The sequence below is a fragment of the Vombatus ursinus genome, unplaced genomic scaffold (genome assembly GCF_900497805.2).
Source record: "Vombatus ursinus unplaced genomic scaffold, bare-nosed wombat genome assembly UNPS02014784.1, whole genome shotgun sequence".
NCBI classification, from domain to species: domain Eukaryota; kingdom Metazoa; phylum Chordata; class Mammalia; order Diprotodontia; family Vombatidae; genus Vombatus; species Vombatus ursinus.
Genome location: NW_020954562.1, coordinates 11,099,813 through 11,120,734, shown reverse-complemented (window position 1 = coordinate 11,120,734; position 20,922 = coordinate 11,099,813). Strand labels below are relative to the sequence as shown.

Here is a 20,922-nt window from a genome sequence, read left to right as displayed (position 1 = left end):
GACTCTGTTTTGCAAATAGCTGTTGGAAATTTTTAAGTCTTGAAAGTTAATATAGACACAATTTGATGACCTGTGACCTATAAAATGTGGATAAGCTTAGTTTATAGTTATGGACTATATAACAAAACTAAGCAAAACTAATGTTTTGCTTACAGCCTACTGTCTGCATATTGTTTTGTGATTCATGATTTTTCCTCTTATTATTTTTCAATGTACATTCTAAAGTGCATTATCAAAGAACCTTCCATTAAGAGGTGGAATTGAGTTTTTGTTTTTGGCATACTTCATATGTATAGTTCATTTAGAATGCTAAATAATTACATATTAGGTAAAATTCAATATATTCTATGTCCCCCCTTTTTTTAAAAAAAGAAAACTCAGTTCATATGTTAGCTAAATAAAGTGTTGACACTTGAAATATGTGATGTTGAATTATTTACTATACATCAAATATTATTTGTCTAAAAACTTGGTTTTATTGTGTCTTCTCTGATTTAATTTAGTAATTAATACTGTAACATTTTCCTAGTGGTGAGCAGTCATAGGTCCATATGTTTGCTTCTCTATATCAGTGTAAACCCTGCATGAAATGGGCTTTTAGAAATACCTCCTTCGGTAAACCTTTTTTGAGACCTTATTTTTTGAACCATCATGATCTTATATCTTGGCGAGGTGTAGAACCTTTGTTTTCTTTCTGTTTTGGTTTATGTAGTTTCTTTTGGATTGACAGATGAGATATTTTTAGTTGTTGCCCATATTTAAAGTGATAGTTTTATCAGGATGGCTGGACTCAGGGGCTCTTAGAAGAATCCCACAAGCTAGCAGCAGAAGCAGTTTGTGTCAGTGGGAATCACACTTTAATAAAGAAAGCTAAAGCATATGTGTGGTCACAACCAATCCATGTCATTACTCCATGAAAGCCTTGGGATTTGTGATCAAAGCATTGGGCTAATCCTGTATTATGGGATAACCTTAGACTGAACCTTTCAGATTTTTATTTCAGAAGATGATCCACCCCAGTCTAGACCATGTTACCTGCCTTAAAGTCCTGACCACCTAGTTGTTTAAACACAGATTAAAACTATTTTCATCAATTCAGAAGAAGGTGCAAAATTTAAATGTCTGGCTATTCATCTGTCAGTGTTATTTACTTATCGGTTCAGCTTTTTAAAAAATGCTGAACATGTGTTTTTTATCCACAGCTGAGTCTTCTCTTCTGATGAATACAAACATAATTCAGTTTGTAAAATGCTTTACAAGTATTGGAAAGACGTGAACTTTGACTTGGTTAACCAAATTTTCTCTGTCGGAGTAGATGGTTTTTGAGCTGCTATACTAAACAATATATCCGGGTCATTGCTATTTCTTATAAAGTAGCTGTAATGTTAGAATTGTGATAATACAAATGATATTTAGAATAATTTTAGAACGTCATTCTCAATATTTCAGTGGCATATATGTATAACTTAGAAATATAATTAGAATCTCTCTGGGTGTATAGATATGTGTATATATACTCACACACTTTTTTTCTGGTTCTCTAATTAACTTGTAACATATTAAAATGTTACCATTATCCATCAGTATGTTGGCAGGATAATGAGAAGATAGTTAACTCACACATGGTGAGGTGAATGAGATGGGTCCTTTCTGCACAACTGTATTTCTCTCAATTGTATTTGGAATTATATACTAGCCTCTTAAAAATTATGAAATATGTGTGGGTTTTTAACATGTGCACTGATATACCCTTTCTACTCCACTTATATATATATATATTGAATGCATGCCTCAGGCTTCTTGCATATCCATGTTAATATCCTTGTTCAGCATTAATTGCTTTAAAGCATTTTCCCTGTTTGGGAATTCAATGTTGTTATTTTTTTTTAATCAAGCTGTTACAGGAGAATTTTTTTCCCTCTTGGGAAATTTGTTTTAAAATAAAAAAGATACATTCATACTTACTGTATATAAGTAACTGCTTGCTTCTGTGTAAGTATACATATAAGTATCTGCATATATAATATATATGAAATGCTAAATATGGAAGCATGTAGTCTGTTTCAATTTTTTTATTCTAAAAAATGGATACACAATATCCAGTGACAGAATATAGCCATCAGCTGTGCTATAAGCTCTCATCCTCCTACCACCATTCTCCAGAATTTATTTAGCTCTAAATCTAGCTTAGATGTAGCTCTTTCGCCTTCATGCCAAAATGCACTCTGCCTGAATTAGATAGTGGGGTGAACAAATTGATTTATTGCATGGTTGTCTCATGGGCTTGCTGTGTTTTTCTTTTATTTTGCTTCTCCTGTCTCCACATTTGTTTCTCTTGTCTGTGTCTAAAGAAAGCAGTTTGGAAAATTCACACAAAGGTATGGTAGTGATCACTGAAAGGTTATCATATGTTGAGCTTAGCAGAATGAAAAAGTTCACTGAAGGGAAGAGAAGATATCTTAGTATTCTCCAATGAAAAAACTGTCTCATTCTAGTAATCATCAAAATATCCTTGATATATTTTATTAATATGGATTTTAGATAACTACTATTAGGGTAATTTAGGAAGCATTGTTGAACAATCGTGCGTGAATGGTTTTGTAAAAAGATAGCTAGTTGGTAAAATCATAGAACTCAAGAGTTAGGGACTCTTGTTAAAAAGGGGGGAATGTAATTTACCATCTACAATTATTAATTCTGTAGCATGAAGTGATAGCATTGGACTGCCTTCCCTCCATAAATAGCACAGATTGGTGATGAATTACAGTGGGATAGAGATTGAGAGTGCACTTAGACAGGAAAAATGAGATAAAATTGAGATCGTCAGCTTCAGAAATAGCTGAGGTAGTTTGCATTGCTTAAGACTTTGGGTAAAGGTAAAAAGTTGATGAAAATCCACAAGAAGATTTTTGCATACCTCAGGAGTTATGACAAAAAAGAAAATATTTAGTTTGAGAAATCCAATATGAGTAAGTAGCTAGCTCTGCCGAGATGGTAGTTATCATATCCTCGATATAAAAGAGTCCTGGGAAGGATCATAGTATAAAAAAATATTTTTTGAAGAAGATCAAGAAATGGCCCTTTGAAAAGAAAAAAAAAAGAATCATTAGAAAGTAATAGTAGTGCAAAAATAAGCCGTTGTCAAAGAGAGTTCTCACCCTTTGATAGAAAATATATCCCCATATGATAGAATACCATCTAACATTCCACTCTTACAAGTACTTAGTGATATTATGGTTACAAGTTGGTTTTTTTTTTGTTAACCAATCCTTAGTTAAACACACCCAAATTATCTAAAAACATGTTAATTGATTTTTTTTTCTATTTGATAAGGGGAATAAAAAGACATTGCTTCCCAAGTACTGTCCCAAATAATGTTAGTTGGAGACATGTAGGTAGCTCAGAGAAGAAGAGCAGTGGGCCTGGAGTCAGAAAGACCTGAGTTCAAATCTGGCTTCAGACATTTACAACCATGTGACCTTAGGCAAGTCAGTTAACCTGTTTGCCTTAATCCATTGAAGAAGGAATTGAAAAACCACTCCAGTATCTCTGCCAAGAAAACCCCATGGGCAGTATTGGCGTGCTATGATCCATGGGATCATAAAGAGTCAGACACAACTAAACAACTAAATTACAATTGTAGTTTATGTCTCCACCATCCATTATAATGCCCTCTGTATTGTAAGCATCTAATTCTTCTGGTTGTATGTTTTGGTCTTCTTTGTCACCAAAGAAAAATTCTGTGGGCTGACTTTTTTAATGCAGTTTGCTCATGTTCCCAGGCAATTACTTGAGTTTTAAGTTCTTTGTTAAAGTAGAGGTCTGCTTCCAGTGTGGGGAAAGTATGGTCCCAAGCTTCAGGGGTTCTGTGCAGCTGTTTTCAGAGATAATTCTAGGGACCTGTAAATTTTCCATTCTTCCAGGGTGGTAGATCAAGGGCAAGGTGTTTACTCCTTTTTTGGCCTGTACTCTGGTCTTTGAAGTGACCACAAGCACTCTTTTCTGCCTTGGAACTGTGAGGAGGAGTCCCTCTCCACCTCCACTACAAGCCCCACAATGCCAGTGCTCCTTCTTGCCCCAGGACCGCTAGAACTATGACCCAGATCCAAGCACAGGCAAAGCGAGAGATTCCTGCTTCAGCACCAGCAAAGATATCCCTGCAGTCCTCCTCTGATCAGCCACTCAATTCTAAATTGTCTTTGGCATTTGTGGATTGAGAAGTCTAGAATCCACAACAGCTGCCCATGATTCAGTCCCCTGAGGCCTGCTCCAGGTTTGTTGAGGCCTGGTCTTTGCCTGTGTGCCCACGCTGAACTGTGCTTCTTTCTTAGCCTGGCGCAACAGACCTTTCCAATCAACCATCCAGGTTGTCTTGGGCTGGAAATTTGTTTCACTCTGCCTTTTCGTGGGTTCTGCTGCTCTAGAATTTTAGAGCCGTTTTTTTACAGGTATTTGGAGGGGTTTTGGGGAGAACTCAAGCAAATCACTGCTTTTACTGTGCCGTCTTGGCTCCGCCCTCATAAGCATCTAATTATACATTGGTGTTAAACATCAAATAGGAGTAGTCATATATATATAATGAGTTACTAAATTGTGTGATACAGAATCTCAACATGGTGGGAATTCAAAGTGAAAGAGCTGTGAGGGATGGGAGAGGTGTGTGGATGTTATGGCATTTGATCTGGGCCTTGAAGTGTCGTTAGGATTTGGACCAGTGGGTTAACTTTAGGAAAACTAAATGGGGACTGCATAGCTAGAGAAGAGTAGATGAGAAAAAGATTTGTGGCTTTTAAACTCAATGTGAATCGATAGTACAACCAAAAAAGCAGGGCCCTCCCCACTCCAAAAAAAAAAAAAGGTAATGCAAACTTAGAATTTATTAGGAGAAACATAGTTTTCAGAATACAGGAGGCAATACTCTTCAGGTCTTTAAGCATTTAATTACTTACATTGTGCCAGACACCTTGCTGAGGTCTAGGATACAAATAGAAGCAGAAAGATAGTCCTTACCCTCAGGAGCTTATATTCTAATGAGGGAAGACAACACATAAAAGGAACTGAAATGGGAGGGGGAAATTGTGAGGTCAGAATTAAGAACAGGGGGTAGAATCTGGAAAACTACAGGTTTAATTTTAATGTAAGAAAAACCTTTTTGATAATTAGAACCATTCAAAAATAGAATGGGTTGCCTTTTCAGAAGAAAATAGACCTCATTTTTGAGGTCTTCAGGCAAAGGGTGGATCTGATATAGTTGGAAAAGTTATAGATGGAATTTCTAGATCAATTATGGTTTGGAACCTTAAGGTTCCTTCTAACTTTGAGACTCTTTGGTTCTTTAGAGAGAAAAGTAATGAAAACAAAATGAGGGAATGTACAGAAGTAGAAATAAATATGATGAATTCATGAGGCAATGAGAACGGTGTCCTAAATACAACAGAGGGAACCTGTTGGGAAATAGTAATAAGTGAATAAGTCTGAGTGAAATTAGCAGAATAAAAAACTGAAAATACCTATTAATTTCAGATCTCATAGTAATAAACTAGGCACTAGGAACATAAATAACGAATAAATTATAGACTCTGCCTTCAAGAAATTTAGAATCTAATAAGGATCATGGGACACATATCCATATGAGTCTAACTGTGTTGACTGCAAAGGAGAGATCAGTTTGAGGAGGAACGGGGATCACTTTTAGCTAGGAGATCAAAGAAGATTACAAGGAAAAAATGGTACACAAATGAATAATGGAAGAAGTGAAGGATTTCAACAGGCAAAGATTGAATAGATTTTTAGCGAATCATCAGCCAAATTTTACTGAGTGCCTACTATGTTGGGAGCTAAATTCACACACACAAAAAAGATATAAAACTCTGTCTCTACCCTTAGTGGATCCACATAGCAGTAGAAGAGGCAAGATATATGGACATAAAGATAAAGAACTACAAAATAAGTGGTACAGATAGAAAGGACTACTTAGATTCAGAAGTAGGATGACTGCAAGTCAAGGATATTAAGGAAGTCTTCCCAGAGAAAGTGAGAGTTTAAATATTTGGGGAGAAGACAGGTAAAATGAATGATGACTTTGGTTGAATTGCAGTGTAAATATAGGGTAGTAATGGTAGATGAGATTAGGGTGATTAGGAAAAGACCTCAAATGCTACTTGTAGTCAACTGTTGATAGCTTGAATTTGATCCTGTGAGCAACTGGGAATTACTTGCACTTTTTCTCAGGGATTAGGTGAGGACTGAGGGGTTGGGGTTGTGATACACACATGTAAAGATACCAGATCCCACCTACCTCTGTGCCTTTGTGCAGGCTATCTCTCACCTCTTTCCTGGAGAGTCCTGAGCTTCCTTTCAGGCTTAAGTGAGATACTCTAGGAGGTCTGTCTTGATCTTCTCAGTAAATGACTTTTTATATATTTGGTATTTATCTTGCACTTATCTTTTTTATCCCTCCAATAATATAAGTAATTTGAGGGTGGGGCATGTTTCATATTTGTCACTGTATCCCAACACCTTACACATGACCTAGCACATAATAGGTGCTTAATGAATACTTGTTGAATGAATTCCATACTTTCACACTATAAGAAAGGTGAGGATGCCTAATGTCAGGGACATTTGTGGAACAGGTTAAGGAGAAAAAAAACAAACACTGAGAAGGGAAACCAGACATAAGAAATTGGGAATCATAGAAAGAGACTGAAAGACCAAAAGTCCAAGGGAAGGAATCTGACTACAAACCTAGCAGATAAACCAGCAGAGTTCAAAACACAAAAATAAGCATTATACTCTGAAGGAAAATGAACTGTTGATTCTCAATCGAAAATAATTCTCTGGACTCCTCAGAGATCATGGAACAGTAGCAAAAAATTCTAAAGTGGTTCAGTAGGGGGAAAAAACTTTTAGGAAAGATATTCAGCACTAATTTAGATTTGCGAATCATAGCTGTCAACTCAGAATTTTAAAAGACAACAAAGTACAGAAGTTAGAAATCACATAGGCATCTCCAGAACATGAATCTAGTGGACCTCCCTCATTCCATCAAAAACTTTGATGGGCTTATGTGTTGTGTGCACTGGGGCTGCAAATGCAAATAATAAATAATCCTTACTCTCAAATAGTTTATATTCTAATTTAAAGTTTAGTACTTTTGATCTTAAGGAAGGACTAGCAACCTAAAAACTCATTGCTGGTAATATCAGCCTAACTTTGGAAACTTATTGGTATCTGAAACTCTCTTGTTCCTGTTATGTATCAATAATGTAGTCTAACCTAATGGAGGTAAGAAAAATAGAAAACAAATAATTTGAGGGAAAAAAAGATTGCCAAACCCAGCAGGTGACTGAAGAATAAATAGTTGATCTTTCCTTCATTCAAATAAGTGGGAAACATCTTCCTCTTTTAATTCACCACATTTTCACAATCATCACATTATTTTAGTTTCTCATCACCTTCTAAATTGATCTCCCCGCTCAAATACACTCTCCACACTGCTGCCATATTGATAGTCCACCATTCTGGACCTCTATTTCTAATTCTGCCTCTCAGAATTCCTGTCTTCCTTCAAAGCATGTCCTCCACCTGCAGGAATCTTCTCCTGTCATTGGTGCTCTCTTTCTCTTACTTTGTTTTTGTCTTTGTGATTATATAAATGTACATGTTATGACTCCTCCTTCTCCATACTTTACCCTCAGATACACCCACAAAGTGGAAGCTTCTTTCAATCAGGAACTATTTTATTTCTGTCTTATTTTTGTGTTTGTGTCCTATGTTCTGGGCAGTAAACAAGGCCCTGGGGATCAAAAGACAGAAATAAAACAGTCACTGATCTTAAGGAGTTTACATTTTATAAGGGAAGACATGAACATGTATAGATACAATATAGAAATATGAATTAGAATAAATATGATGTTGTTTTAGGGAAAGATCATTCGGGGCTCAGGAAAGGCTTCAAAATAAAGCGAGTCTTGAAGCAGATAAGAGTAAAAGAGGAGCAAGGAGTACATTTCGAGGCAGGGGACAGACACGGTTAGTAAGGGAGAATTTCTCAAATAATAGAGTTGGCTTCCAGGGAGGCCACCAATGAATCTGAAAGACTGGAGTTAAAATAAAATGATTAACCAAATGAGGCAGCAAGATGGCAAATTCGATAGAACACTGAGCTTGGAGTCTGGAAGATCTGAATTCAAACTTGGCCCCAGATAGTTACTACCAATGTGACTCTGGGCACATCATTTAACCTCTGACTGCCTCCATTTCCTTAAACATAAAATGAGAATAATTATAGCACCTACTCCCAGGATTTTTGGGAGGATCAAATGAGATAATATTTGTAAAGCAATTAGCACAGTGCTTGGCACACAATAGATACAAATGGTTGTTTGTTTCCTTGCTTGCTTACTTCCCTCCCTTCCTCTTTCCCTCTCTCCCTGTCTTCCTCCTTCCTTCTCTTCCTTCCTTCCTTTCTCTTTCCCTTTTCCTCTTCTTCCTTCTCTCTCTTTCTGAAGAGTAAAGTAGTCTATTAACATGCTAAAGGATACTGCCTGCTGGTAATGTTTGCCCTTCTTGGGGTACATATTTGGTTTATAGAGCTTTTAATGCTCACTTAGGTTACACAAACAACCAGCAACACCCCGAGGTAGGTAAATAAAACTTAACTAATCAATGAAGTGTTAGCATAATATTTTAGTTGAATCTTTAGTACTCTTTAAGTAAATCTTCAGGTCTTTTGCAAAAGAAGACCTTGCCTTATACTTATTCACTTAGTTTCTTTTTCTTAGCTTATTTATGTAGCTCACATATCTAGAAGTATATCTAAAAATAATGGTGACAATAGACATCTTTGCTTTACCCCTAATCTTATTGGAAAGACCTCTAGCCTTGCTCCATTAAAGGAACTGCTAGCTCTTGTTTTTGGATAAAACTGTTTACCATATTGTGAAATAGCTCACTTATTTCTGTGTTTTACAGTGTTCTTAACATATAGGGATATTGTATTTTGTCAAGAACTTTTTCTACATCTATTGGTATACTCATGCTTTTATTATTTTTTTCTTAATGTGGTCTATTATGTTTATATTTTTCCGGATATTGAACCCACTATACATTCTAGCAACTTGGTCATAGTGTATACTTACCACAGTATGTTTTTGTTGCCTCTTTGGATATTTTTTATTCAATATCTTTGCATTGGTATTCATTAGAGATTGTAGTATATAGTTTTCTTTTTCTGATTTATTTCTCCCTGGTTCAGCTATCAGAACCATATTTGTTATAGAAAAAAAATTATAGGATCCCTTCTTTGTTAACTATACAATATTAGAATCAGTTGCTCTTTGAATGTTTGATAAAACTCGAATGTAGGTTCATCTGTTCCTGAGGATATTTTCTTTGAGAGTTGCTTTATGCCTTGTTCAGTTTCTTTTCCAGAAACTGGGTCATTTTTGTTAATATCCATCACATTTAGGTTATCAGTTTTATTGGTTTATAATTGGGCTGATATTTTCTACTGATTTGCTTTTTTTAAATTGACAATTTGGATTTCCTCTCTTTTTTTAATCAGATAAGCAAATGGCTTATTTCATTCATTCTTTTATTTATTTTTCAAAAAGCCTCCATTATGTTTTGAGTTATGTGCAATTTTGGTTCTTGTAAGATCATGGTGGTATGTGATTAGCAGCTATGGAATATCATCTGGAGAATATTGGTGTTAAGAAATAGTCTTTTGAGACTATGACTAACTCAGGATTTTTGTCAGTGCTTACAGCCTCTCCTTTTCCTAGTTAACCCTGAGTCCAACTCTTCTGGATGGATACAATTTTATTTCCTCTGCTCTTCTCCCTCCCCTACCCTCTGCTTCACTTCTCTTCCATGCCCTCACCTCCTTTCCCTCCCATGCCCTCACCTCCCCACTCCCATCCTCTTCCCTCTCTTATGTCCTCTCAAAGGGAAACAATTCCAACAAGAAGGAAAAAATTGAATTTTTCTGAAGACACTGATGTACATGTACATCAGTCAACTTAGATAAAAATAAAAGGTATACAAGCTGAAAGAGGCCAAGTAACCGAATATGAATGTACTTGTGTGGCATATTAAAAATGTCAGGAATATCAAGGCTCAGAATAAGCGAAAACTGGTGACAGAAACCAAAAACAACAAAAAAGTTTTAGGTTTGTTTTTTTTTTTTTTTCTAGCCATATTAGAATAAAAGGGGGGGGGATCAAACAATAGACACACCTTTACTTAGGGTGGAAAGGACAATAATCAATCAGTCAGCAAATATTTATTAAGTGTTTACTATGTGTCAGACATTGTGGTAGATTCTGGGGCAAAATGACTTCTGTCACTCTCTCTTTTGACCTTTACCCAACTCCTTTCCATCACATTTCCCTTCTTTTTATCCTGAGTTTCTTCACATGACTATATCTTCTTAGCAGTTAGATAAACTCTGATAATATGTGTGTGTGAAAAAAGTAAAAAGAATAAAACAACCCCTTTCTCAAGGACCTTACATGCTAACAAGGTAGACAAGCAAATATGACTTTAAAAGGTTGTCACGTAGATGGAGGATTGGACCTGTTTGGCCCCAAGAGGCAGAACCAGGATAGGTGGAAGTTGCAAAAAGGGAAGTTTAGCCTTGGTGTCAGGTAAAGCTTCATAATAATTAGAGCTTTCCAAAAGTGGAATGGGCTGCCTGTTGAAATGCTGAGTCCCCCTCCCTGTATATCTACAAGGAGAGACTAACCAGTTGTCAGGTATGTTATGAAGAGTATTCATCTCTGTGTAAATTAGACTAGATTTTCACCATGGTCCCTTCTGCCTCTGATACTGCATGACTTCTGTACTTCCCTCTGCTTCAATTTCTTTATCTGTAAGGCCCAGGTAGGGGAGAGGGTGGGAGGGAGGGTGGTTTAGATTAAATAACCTCCAAATTCTTTTCCAGCTCAATTCCTATAATCTTGTGAAGAGATTATAATAGGTTTCTTTTGAACTTTCAGTTCCAAAATTCTTTGTTTCTAGGACTACAATTAATTTGTGACTTTTTTTCTTACTAGGTTGAAAATTTCTTGGAGATAAGGGTTTTATTGTTCATCTCTGTAGCTTTCATAGAAATGGTCCCTGAACTTTTTTGATAATAAAAGTCATCAGTAAAAAGCTTCCCCAGTACGTGTGTTTTACATATATACTGCTGTGCACATAATTATGTACAGTAAATAAACCTTATACAAAAATAGACTTTAAAAATAATGCAATAAGTATAAAATAATATTTGACTCTTGAGTCAATAAAGAACCAGTGGAGTTTATTGAGTAGTAGGGTAATTTGGTCACAATTGTGCTTTTGGAAAATTATTTTGGTATCTATCTGGAGTATGAGTTGAAGGGGAGAGAGGCTTAAGGCAGGTAAATCAATTAGGAAGCTATTGCAATTGTCCATGTGATAGGTGTTATGGATTTGAACTAGGATGATAGCTGTATATGTAGTGCAAAGGGGACAGATGTGAGACATGTGGTGATATGACAGATAAGATAAAGCCCATGATTGGATATGTGGATTATGGGGTAAGGGAAAGAGAGAAATAGAAGATAGTGCTGAGGCTGTGAAAACTAGCATGACTGGAAGGATGATGGTGTTCTCAATAATAATAGGAAAGCTTAGAAGATGGTTGGGTTCAGATGAAATGTAATACCTGTGATTTGTTACAGACATCTATTCCTGTTCCCTTTCTTTCTTCTCACTTTCCTGCTGCCTGCCAGAGCCACGGCCATGTAGTAATTTGGGCATCAGGTGATGGAGTTGGAATTTTCCCAGGGGTCTCTGTGAAGCAATTCACAAGGGGGCATATAAGGATCTTGCACAGTAGAAGAGAGGAGAGGAAGTGAGGGAGTTTGGGGGGATATCAGATTAAGTATGGTTGTGAAGCAAACTCCATGACAGTAACTATCTCAGTGAGGGTAGGATGGGGCCTGTCTTCCCACTACCTTATTGGCTGTTCATATAACTTGACATATGATCAAGATCCTCTCCCACCGGAAGAGAGGAGATAGTCTCCTGAGGACCTCTAGCCTCCATTTTGGAGACACTTCCCTAGATCATCTAGAATCATATTCAGTGTGATCAGTTTAACAGACAATTATTATATACCTATTTTGTAGTAGCCAGTTTTTTTCCCAGTTTAGTTCATCAAGCATTTATTATGTATTTACTATTTGCCACACCCTGTATAGAAATGAAACTCCTCCGTAGAAGGTTAAGTATTACCTGTGACCATTTTTAGAAAATGTAGAATATCTTTGATGTTAAAGTTGAAAGTTTGTATATGCTGTGGTTTTCTCATCTGTAAAAGCAAATAGAGAAGGAAGTGGCAAATCAGTATCTTTGCCAAGAAAACTCCAATGGGGTCACACAGAGTTGGACACAACTGAAATGACCAAACTGAATTAAACATGCTTCATAGAAATGCTATTGCCTCAATCTGTAGTATAGTGGAAAGATCATTGATCTTAATAAAAAACATATTTTCAAACTCTACCTCTGTCACCTATGAGATGTGTGACCTTAAGTAAGGTGAATAACTTCTCTGAGATTCATTTTTCTAAGTTGTAAAGTGTGTGAGAAGGAAGAGGGGGAGAAAAAATATTCTACCTACATCACTGAGTTGTCCTGAGGATCAAATCAAATCAAATCAAATGTGTAAAGCACTTTGCAAGCCTTAAAGCCATATAAAATTATTATTGTTGTTTTAAAGGAGAAAAATAGGACATTTTTGTTTGGGGACCCTGAGGTAGTTCTGTGAGGTTATGAATCATCTTTATATTTGGACAAATAGTGATGATGTAGGGTGTTTTTTTTTTTAAGGTTTTTACTCTTTGGATTAATATTTATGTCTCATACATTGAAAGTCATATGTATTCATGAGAGCCAGTCATTTTCAGATGATAAAAAAGCAAAAAAAACAGTATTTTTTTTAATTCATCAGAAATGTATATGTAATACAGCTTGATATTTAAAGTATCTATGGCCATATATTGTACCAATATTTGTAATATCATTGTAATTTAGTAAATGGCTATAATTCTTTTAAAGAATAAATACATCTTTCTTTCCCATTCTATATCAAACCAGTTTTACTTTCTAAGATAAATCAAAACCCTGAGACTTTGGTTTGACAGCTCCTTAACTTAATATACCTTTAAACTTGTAAAAGTACTCTCTATCCATTCTCCTTCATTTGTCTAGTTTAAATAGTTTCCAGCCTCTTCTCACCAGGTACTTGTCAGGCATTTGGTAGATAAGCTCATTTTTACCCTGCTTAGTTAATTAAGGTGATTGTAAACAAAAGATGTACAATTCAAAGTCAAGCCGAATTTCACATGGATGATGGAGGTGATAATAGCTTAATTCCTGCTTGATCTTTCCTGTCTTTGCTCTGGCTAGCATACACTGACCTTGTCCACAATCGGATGACCTCCCTATTTTACTCCCCTGTTTTGAAAGCTGCTCTTGCCATAGCTAGCCCTGAGGGGGTATCTGGGAGACCACTGATCCACTGACCCATGTCAAGACTGGATTTTCAGTCTGATCTACTGGGCCTCTGACAAGGTTACGTGTTGGACTTACTGAACATAAAAGCCAAAGAGCCTGCATTTTTCTGCTGCTTAAGTGACATGCACATTATACTTTGTAGGAGGAAAATATTCTAGCAATTTCCTATGAAATTAATTTCCTAGCTAATTTAATATATTATTTATAAAGTAACCAAATTCTATCTAAAGTCTCCCCCCCATTTTAGTTTATAAGTTTTACTGGAATTAATTTCTTAAAACTGAATTTGAATATTTACAGATTTAAGAAAAATATGTAAACACATAAAAATAATATAATTTAATTTTTTCTAGCATAAAAGAGTAGGTTTTAAAAATTCTTATTGTGTGTTATTTTGGGGGAAAATCCATTTTTCCTTTGAAAATCTTAAGACATCATTATTAGTATAGTATAGCATAGTCTTATAAATTCTAACACTTATATATCTAATTTTAAAGTCATGCTTTTAAAGTACCCCATGCATTTGCTTTTGAAAGCATGTTATAAAGAAGCATGTTTCCTAAAGGGAAGTTCATCACCATCCTATGAGTGGTGATTCAAGTTTGGACAAGATCTAATAGGACTCTCTTATCTGGATAGATAGAAAGAAAGAAAGAAAAATATTTTCCACTTGTGTTCGATTTATTTATTCCACCATTTCTTCTTCCCTACAGAAAGACATTATCACTTCTTTGTGTGATTAGCTATTCATTGTTCTGTAGTTTGTAATGTGACATTGTCTTTTATTTTTATGTAGGAGTTGATCCCTGAATTTTATTATCTTCCTGAGATGTTTGTTAACTTCAATAATTATAATCTTGGAGTGATGGATGATGGGACAGTGGTGTCTGATGTTGAGCTTCCTCCGTGGGCCAAAAGTTCAGAAGAATTCGTTCGCATAAACAGATTGGTAAGAATCATGGCTTTGTCAGTCAAAGGCCTATTCTTATGGCATCTTTCATGTGGTGTATGAAAATTAACCCAGGTTCTGTTGTACAAAGCTGAATTTGCTATAGATTACTGAGTGATATAACATTCCTTGACTCTCTACTTTGCTTATATTAGCTCGTTGTTTTCATGTATGTATGATAACTAATAGTTATTCACGCCCCTAGAATGATGTGATGTTGTTGCTTTTTAAAATATATTTGTCCTGGGGGCAGCTAGGTGGCGAAGTGGATAGAGCACCAGCTCTGAAGTCAGGAGGACCTGAGTTCAAATTTGGCCGCAGACCAAACATTTGACACTTACTAGCTGTGTGACCCTGGGCAAGTCACTTAACCCCAATTGCTCTAAAAACATATATATATATATATATATATATACACACACACACACACACAAATATATATATACACTCATATATATATAAAATATATACATATATATATACACATACACATATACACACACACACACACACACACATATATATATATAATATATATTTATCCTCCCAAAAATGCAGTTTTGCTTTTATTTACAAAGCTAGTTTTACTATTTTTCCTTTAAGTTGAGGAGTCTGTACTTTTTTTGATACGGGAAACATTGTTTCAGATTATCTCCCACATTTTATTCCTTGAAACAAATACTTCTGTAATATTTAAAATATGTGAACCTTAAAAAAGTCATTTACTGAAACTCGTTACAATTGCTTAGGTGACATGTGACATATAAATATCCTGCTCTTAGTTATTTAACATTTGTCATCCTTAAGAAAGAATATTTACCTACTCTCCTTTTTAACTTTTGATAGAAATTTCACAGCACGAAACTAGGCTTTTATTCCTTGTATTTATGATTCAGTTTGTCTTAATAGTATTTTTTGTAATTATAATCTTAGAAGTCCAAACTAGCCATTATAGTTTTGAGTTTGCTATTGAATAACAAAATATTTAAATTCAGTTGTCTAAATAATACTTTAATTTTTAAAAATACATCTTCCTCACTTCTCATTAGCTCTGCTTTTATTTCATTCCCCTGAACACTAATCTCAATCTTGCTATTCCTAAAACTGTACAATGAGGCATATATAGCATGCCAGCTTTTACCAAATACTTCAAAAGATGCTCACTGTATCATTGTATTTAAACTTAGTCTTCAAAATATGGCTCTGCAATGGGTAAGAAGTTCCATACTTGAAATGTGTTAGTGGTTTCTTTGAAGGGAAAGTGGAGATAGGAGAGTTGACTTGACTTGGTGTTTGCATTCTTCTCTACTTACTTCTTGAGGAGCCCTTTAAGAAAAATTAATAATTGTGATCAGAACCATATAATTAATGAAACATGAGGTTCAAAGGTAATTTGAAGCCTAAAGGAAACCAACTCTCTTTACATCAACTGAGCATATGTAGTGTTGCTAAACATGCTGGGGGTGGGGGTGGGGCGGGGAGTGTGTTGCAGTGAAGTATTCTTTTTGGCTTTGCAATGAACCTTGGCTGATGGTCATGTTTTAAAGATTTCATCTCTTATCAGTGTTTTAATTTGACAACTTGAAGGATTTAGTAGTTCATCTTGTAAGCTGGTCCTCCTCCTCACTGCCCCCACCCCCATTCTTATGCCATAGTCTCCTGAAAATGGAGGACTAGTAGGAGATATTAGAAAGTGGCAACTTACCAACCAATTCAGATCTGTTGGGAGTCTGTGCTTTTATGGAATTATCTATTTTTTAATATTCTACAACAATAAAATGCTTCTAAATTTTGTTACGATTTTTTAAAAGTCTGAAGGTACTTGGTTTTTATTTTGATTCTGTCAATTTCATATGTGTTATGGTGTATTATATGAATATTTCTTTTTCTATAGTGTACAAGCATTACAAATCAGTAGCAAGGAAAATGCAAAAGCAGTATTCTGTTGGAACTGAATGAGTTTTACACCACTAGTAATTTTTTGTCTCTAATTTTGGGTGGGGGGTTGGGGAATAATATTACTTTGTTGATTTTGCAGAGAAATTTAGAAGTCCAAAAAACATGATGAATAAAGCTTTATATAGTATAATTCAGGTTGATTCATTTTATATTTTCCTTTTAACCTCCTAGGACTGACTAAATGATTAGTATCGTATTTTATGTATCTGTTAACATGTTATCACATGAGGTATTTTTTCCCTTTTTTGCTTTTTTGGTTTGCTTCTTTCAGTCTGCAGATTTTATGCAATGATTGTAGCTCATGAAATGCATACTACTTTGATCTGTGACCTTTTTGTGGTGCTAATCGGGTTCCTGATATCATTATACCTTGCTCATTAATCATATTTCCTGCAGCCCGTCAGGCAACCAGACAGCCCGAGTCCCTGTTTTCAGCCCTCTGTTGGCAGGTTTCTGCTTTTCCAGATTATTACAGTGCAATACTTTGGCTTCTCATAACCAGAGCCACATCAAGCTGTGTGCTACAATTAAAGTCAGATGGTCCTCAGGTTGAACAGGGATATAGTGTTGCAGCTGTCTGTCTTCCTGGAACAGACCAGCACTAGGAACAGATGATATATAGGACAGTGAAAAATAACAGATTGTACAGTACCAGGTTAGTAGCAGGGGATCAGAGCATTAATTAATGGACATACTTATTTTACACAGCTCATCATTTTAAAATACTGAGGAGCACAAATGTTAATTCAAGAAAACAGAATAATTTTAAGGACATATGTGACTATATTTTGATTGATACTGTGTGGGGAGTTTTTATTCTGCTTGTATTTGCTAAAGGAGAGTAGTAACTCTATGGTTAAAGAGTTGATATAATCATTGGGGGGGGGGGGATTTGGCTAAACATTTTTATTTTGAAAGAAATACAGTATTGGAATTTTGGCCAAACACCCAGATACAAATATTGTGCATATCTTGAAAGTAAAAACTAAAAGATGCAATTTTTATTTCAGGAAAAGAAGTAAAATCCCCATTGTTCTTGGTATTAGAAGTAAAAGTGATATTGAATATGATCCTCCATTTTGACTTGGGTCTAGATGCTTAGTCTTGTTCTCATATGTTAAATAAAACTAAAGATCTTGATTCCAAATGCTATAGAGAAAACAAATGAATGATAGGACTTACATCTTCAAAATAATGTGAGATTCCTTATTTCACCACTCTTTAATATAGGAAACTATAGACTATATTATTTCTTTAAACAGGGAGTCCCTGTATAATTTCAAGAGGTAAATTTAATTCAGAAGGCCAGACTGGGCAATAACTCTCTAACAAGAGTTCATAACCTGAGATCTGTGAGTTTGTTTTTAATATTTTGACAAATGCATTACAATTTAATTTTTTCATTTGTGATTATATATATTTTTATTAATTTAAAAACTTTTTTTCTAAAGAATCCACAGACCGCCCCAGACTGTCAAAGTAATACATGATACAGAAATTTTTAAGAACTCCTGTTTTAGAGTCTTTTCTAAAAATACATTTTATTTAGGTGAAACTGAGTGAAACTTCACTCAAATTGATTCAGTTAAAATGGTCCTTTTTCACTTCAGGAAACCTGTCTTCTTTCATCCTTTCCTCCTCACTTTTCTCTGTAGTGAAAAGACTGTCGGCCCCAAAACGAACTTTAATGAAATACAGAAATGCTGAATTTTTATTAATACTTGTTTAGGAATATATAATAGTCTGGATGTGAAGCTCTGGAAATATAACTTACTAAGGGGTGATTTTAGGGAGAAGAAGAAGAGCATGCTGACCTCTGAAGAGAGTGCAAGAAACTTCAGTCAACTTAAGTGGTCTTTTGATGCCAGGGGTCAAAGTTGAGAAGAAAGATAGAAAGTTTTAGAGGCCCTGTAGGTTAGAGAGTGAAGAAAAGAGAGAGCTGACAGGCTACAGGCTGAGTTGATCAAGATTGGATCAAAGGAATGCTAATCAAAATTTTGTTTGCTCAGAAGAGACTATTGGAGCACTCTATTTCTTAGGCAGTGTTATTGGCAGTATTTCTTTGGCCTAGCCTAAGTCACAGGGTGGGGAAGCTGTGGCCTTCTAAGTCCTCAAGCGTGGTCCTCTAAGTCCTCAAGTGTGGCCCTCTGACTGAATCCAAACTTCACTGGACAAATCCCCTTAATAAAAGGATTTGTTCTGTAAAACTTGGACTCAGTCAGAAGGCCGCGCCCAAGGACCTGGAAGACCACTGCTTCCCTACCCCCAGGGCTAAGAGTTAATAGCCCAGTTATGATTCAAGTGGTCACAGGGTGAGTAGTTTTGACCTAAAACCTAGGAAGAAGTCTGTGCTTCCTACAAGGATGAAAAAGGAACTGCAGTTAAAAATTTGGTTTAGGATTAGAGGATAGAAACTGAAGTGAACAAAGGACAGTGACCCTGAAGATCAGGGTCAGAACTCAAGGCCCACTGAGTAAAAAGAGAAGGAAATAGGCAGAGTCCAGAACAGATGATTTAATGCGCTCAACTTGGGACGTGTTAATTGGGCAACTTGAGACCGTATTTATGAGTCTACTTACTCTTTATAGAATTGGTTTCCCCAAATGTATACATACATACATATGTACATATGTGTGTGTGTCTGTCTTTGTATGTGTGCATGCTGGGAGAAAGAGTTGGAGCTTGGGAAAGTCCATTTTTCCATGACATACCATTTATGAGGTACCTAGTATAATGGAGAAAGAAAGAGCATTGACTTTAGAATCAGAGGACCTGGATTTGAGTCCTTCTTTTGCCATTGTCAAAAGCCATGTGACCTTAAGCAAGAGGGAAGTTTTCTGTGTGTCACTGTTTTTCAAAAAAAAAAAATTAAATACTGTTAATCTAAACAAAACAGAATATCTATAATATTTTGTCTATATATCCACTCTACTCATTAGTGCTACTTTTCAAAATTCTACTTCTTTCCATTTGAAGATCCTTTCCTTTCTTCTATCTCTATAGCTCCCATCTTAATGAGTTTGAAAATCAACTTATTGATAAAGGGAAAACACGGTAAGGGTGGGGAAAAAAAGAAACTAAAGAATTGTGGGGTAAGGATGTAATATACTTTGCATGCACACGTACTTCCTATTTGCTATGTCTTTCCCTTTTGCAAAGCTTAGACTCTAGTCTGAGAATTCAGGAAATACCATCAGATTACCTTTGTCCACTGATGACTTCCACAAGTAGAATGCATTGACGAGGAACAATCCCAGTGCCATCCTCTACTCCATAGTGTGCTTCCTTTCTTCATCCAGCCATACTCAATTATTTCATCTTCTTGAAATAGGGAAGTAGGTAGCAGTTCTCTTAAGGAGTGGAGGGAAGAGATAGAAAAAGAACCTTTGAAAACCCCTAAGGACCTAGAAGCATGTTGTGGTATCTGCTTGATATAGAAAGGTTAGAAACAGTACGTCACACACATCTCGAGGTTGTAGGGGTTAGTCATAGAATTTAGTTTAGAGAGTAATCCATTTTCTCTAAGGACATTTTTTTTGGTTTGTTTTATTGACGTGTTTTGTTTTTACATTTCAAACATTTACAGATTACTCCCACTTCATAAGAGGTCTCTTGCAACAAAGAAAAACAGTTAAGTACAGTCACCTCATCTGAATGTACATGCAACATTTTACATCTGTAACATACTCCCAATCCTCCATGTTAAAAAAATGGACAGAAATCTCCTTTCTCTTTCCTCAGACCATTAAAAAAAGAAAAACAAATTTCTTGTGACAAATATGTATAGTCAGTGACATAAAAAAGTCTCATTTTGTACCCTAAGTCTCAGTATGGATAGCATGTTTCATCATCAGTCCTCTGGAATCGTGGTCGTTATGTTGATCTTAGTTCTTATAGCTTTCGAAGTTGTTTATTTTTATAGTATTGTTATTATTTTTTAAATTATTCTGATTCTGCGCTTTATTAAAGTTCTCAATATTTTTTATTTTTATAATATTGATATCATAGTAAAAATTGTTTTTTGAATGTCTTTTTGTGTCCTTTTGAAATGTATTTCTTCATTTATTCCAGCACAGTGGTACTCATATCACATTCATTCTTCAGGTTGGGGGCATCCCTTTAGTTTTGAACTGTGTTCATCCCCAAAATATAATAGTCTGTTTAGAATTGGAAAGAGCCCTCATATTAGAAGGCTAATTAATCTCACCCCAATTCTGTAGTTATATATTGTGGCACTAGAGATACAAAGAAAGGTAAAAAGCTTCCCTACCCTAAGGAGTTTATGTTAGGGTAGGAATAAAACATATAAATAACTAGTTAAGGAATGAGTGAGTATAGTAAATATAAGTGTGAAGTAATAATGTGAATGTATAGTTATATAATTTGTGGGTGGGGTATAGGGAAGGGGAGGGGGGGAGAGAGAGAGAGAGAGAGAGAGAGAGAGAGAGAGAGAGAGAGAGAGA

General features: G+C 35.6%; 1 protein-coding gene across 7 annotated transcripts in view; it reads left to right on the top strand.

Moving 5' to 3' along the window:
• The window catches only part of LRBA (LPS responsive beige-like anchor protein), a 676,054-nt gene that overhangs the window by 514,981 nt on the left and 140,151 nt on the right, over window positions 1-20,922 (top strand). For all 7 annotated transcript variants that reach the window (XM_027866938.1, XM_027866942.1, XM_027866935.1 and 4 more), the window contains one exon: window positions 14,348-14,500. In XM_027866938.1, coding sequence (XP_027722739.1) covers window positions 14,348-14,500 — 153 coding nt within the window. The remainder of the gene's footprint in view (window positions 1-14,347; window positions 14,501-20,922) is intronic.